The following is a 1,565-nucleotide window of genomic DNA, read 5'->3' on the forward strand; positions in this document are numbered from 1 at the left end:
TATATATATATAAATATATATGTACATATATTTTTTCTCGCCCCTCCTTAAATTCTTCTATCCCTCTGCCTCTACCTCTCTTTCTTCTCTTCCCACGTGACTGTGTTCGGCCAAGCCTGACCTTTCTTTCTTGGTTCGACTACCATCCGTGCAACATCTATATTCCTCCCTGTTCCTGTCAAATCATGTACCTGCCGTAATTCTTTACTTCTACACGCGTCAGCTTAATTTAATTCGTCCTTAGTCGAAAGACACCTGTTGTTATGTCCTGTTATTTGCATTTGTATTTGTGTAACATTTCTCCGTTTTTCCCGCCTTGTTTTTGTATACATTCGCTGCTTTCTTCCAAGGAATTAAATGCTCTTAGCTTAGTTTTTCGTTGGGGCTGGCCAGATTAGAACAATCTCAAGTATAACCAACCGAAATCTGGATCTCGACTGATGAAAGAAAACTCCGAATGACCCGCCCTTGTTCTCTTTGTTTTGTCTGTCTGGATGTTTTGCATTCTTGTCCCATTTCTGTATTATATATATATATATATATAAAACAAATAATAAATGAGTATATGCATATATACGTACAGGTATGTGCATACCTACGTCTGTCTGTATATATAGGTGCATATCTGGATACAGGACATTGCAAACAAAACGTAGACAAAAAAAATAATAACCAGAGTACAGAACACACACAGGCCACATAGAGAACATTTTCTTTCATCAGCTACCCCCATTCTAACACAGGCGTTTCGAAGAGTAGGGCAGGACGCATCGTTAAAATGGCTCTTCCCATGGATCACAAATCAAATTTGTATACATAAATTAAAGTTATACCATGGAGGAATGTAGTGCCGGACAGAAAACAAGACAGGAAAACAAACGGAAAAGAAAACAAGACAGGAAAACAAACGGAAAAGGCTATACGGCCAGACGTGAAAAATTATGTGTATGTGGAACGCTGTGAAGCAACGAACTGGAAGCGGGACGAAGTAAGTTCGTATGTTTGCTTAGCGAAAGCCAAGGAAGAAAAGAATTAGTACGTGGACACATGTAACCACGAGGGGTAAGGAAGAGAGAGTGGTAGAGGGAGAAACAAGGGGAGGAAGTAGAAATAGGTAAGCAACGAGAGAGAGAGAGAGGAAGAGAGAAATATAGTAGTAACAGAAGGAAGAGCGAGAGGGGGAAAAAGTTATAGAGATAGAGATAGATAGAGTCGCGTCAGAAAATATAAAGTTCAAAGCTACTTACATGGAATGATGCAGGCGTTCGATCATGTAAAACAAATAATAAATGAGTATATGCATATATACGTACAAGTATGTGCATACCTACGTCTACCTGTATATATAGGTGCATATCTGGGTACAGGACATTGCAAACAATACGTAGACAAAAAAATAATAACCAGAGTACAGAACACACACAGGCCACATAGAGAACATTTTCCTTCATCAGCTACCCCCATTCTAACACAGGCGTTTCGAAGAGTAGGGCAGGACGCATCGTTAAAAGGGCTCTTCCCATGGATCACAAATTAAATTTGTATACATAAATTAAACTTGTACC

The 1,565-nt window shown here is 39.1% G+C and overlaps 1 protein-coding gene across 1 annotated transcript in view; it reads left to right on the forward strand.

The window, feature by feature from the left end:
• The window catches only part of LOC128249583 (probable serine/threonine-protein kinase clkA), a gene marked incomplete at both ends in the record, with an annotated part of 265,810 nt that overhangs the window by 38,527 nt on the left and 225,718 nt on the right, over positions 1-1,565 (forward strand). Inside the window, 1 exon segment of the mRNA XM_052973504.1 lies at positions 1,137-1,153. Within this exon segment, the coding sequence (XP_052829464.1) occupies positions 1,137-1,153 (17 nt within the window).

This window comes from Octopus bimaculoides, chromosome 16 (genome assembly GCF_001194135.2).
Source record: "Octopus bimaculoides isolate UCB-OBI-ISO-001 chromosome 16, ASM119413v2, whole genome shotgun sequence".
Taxonomy (NCBI): domain Eukaryota; kingdom Metazoa; phylum Mollusca; class Cephalopoda; order Octopoda; family Octopodidae; genus Octopus; species Octopus bimaculoides.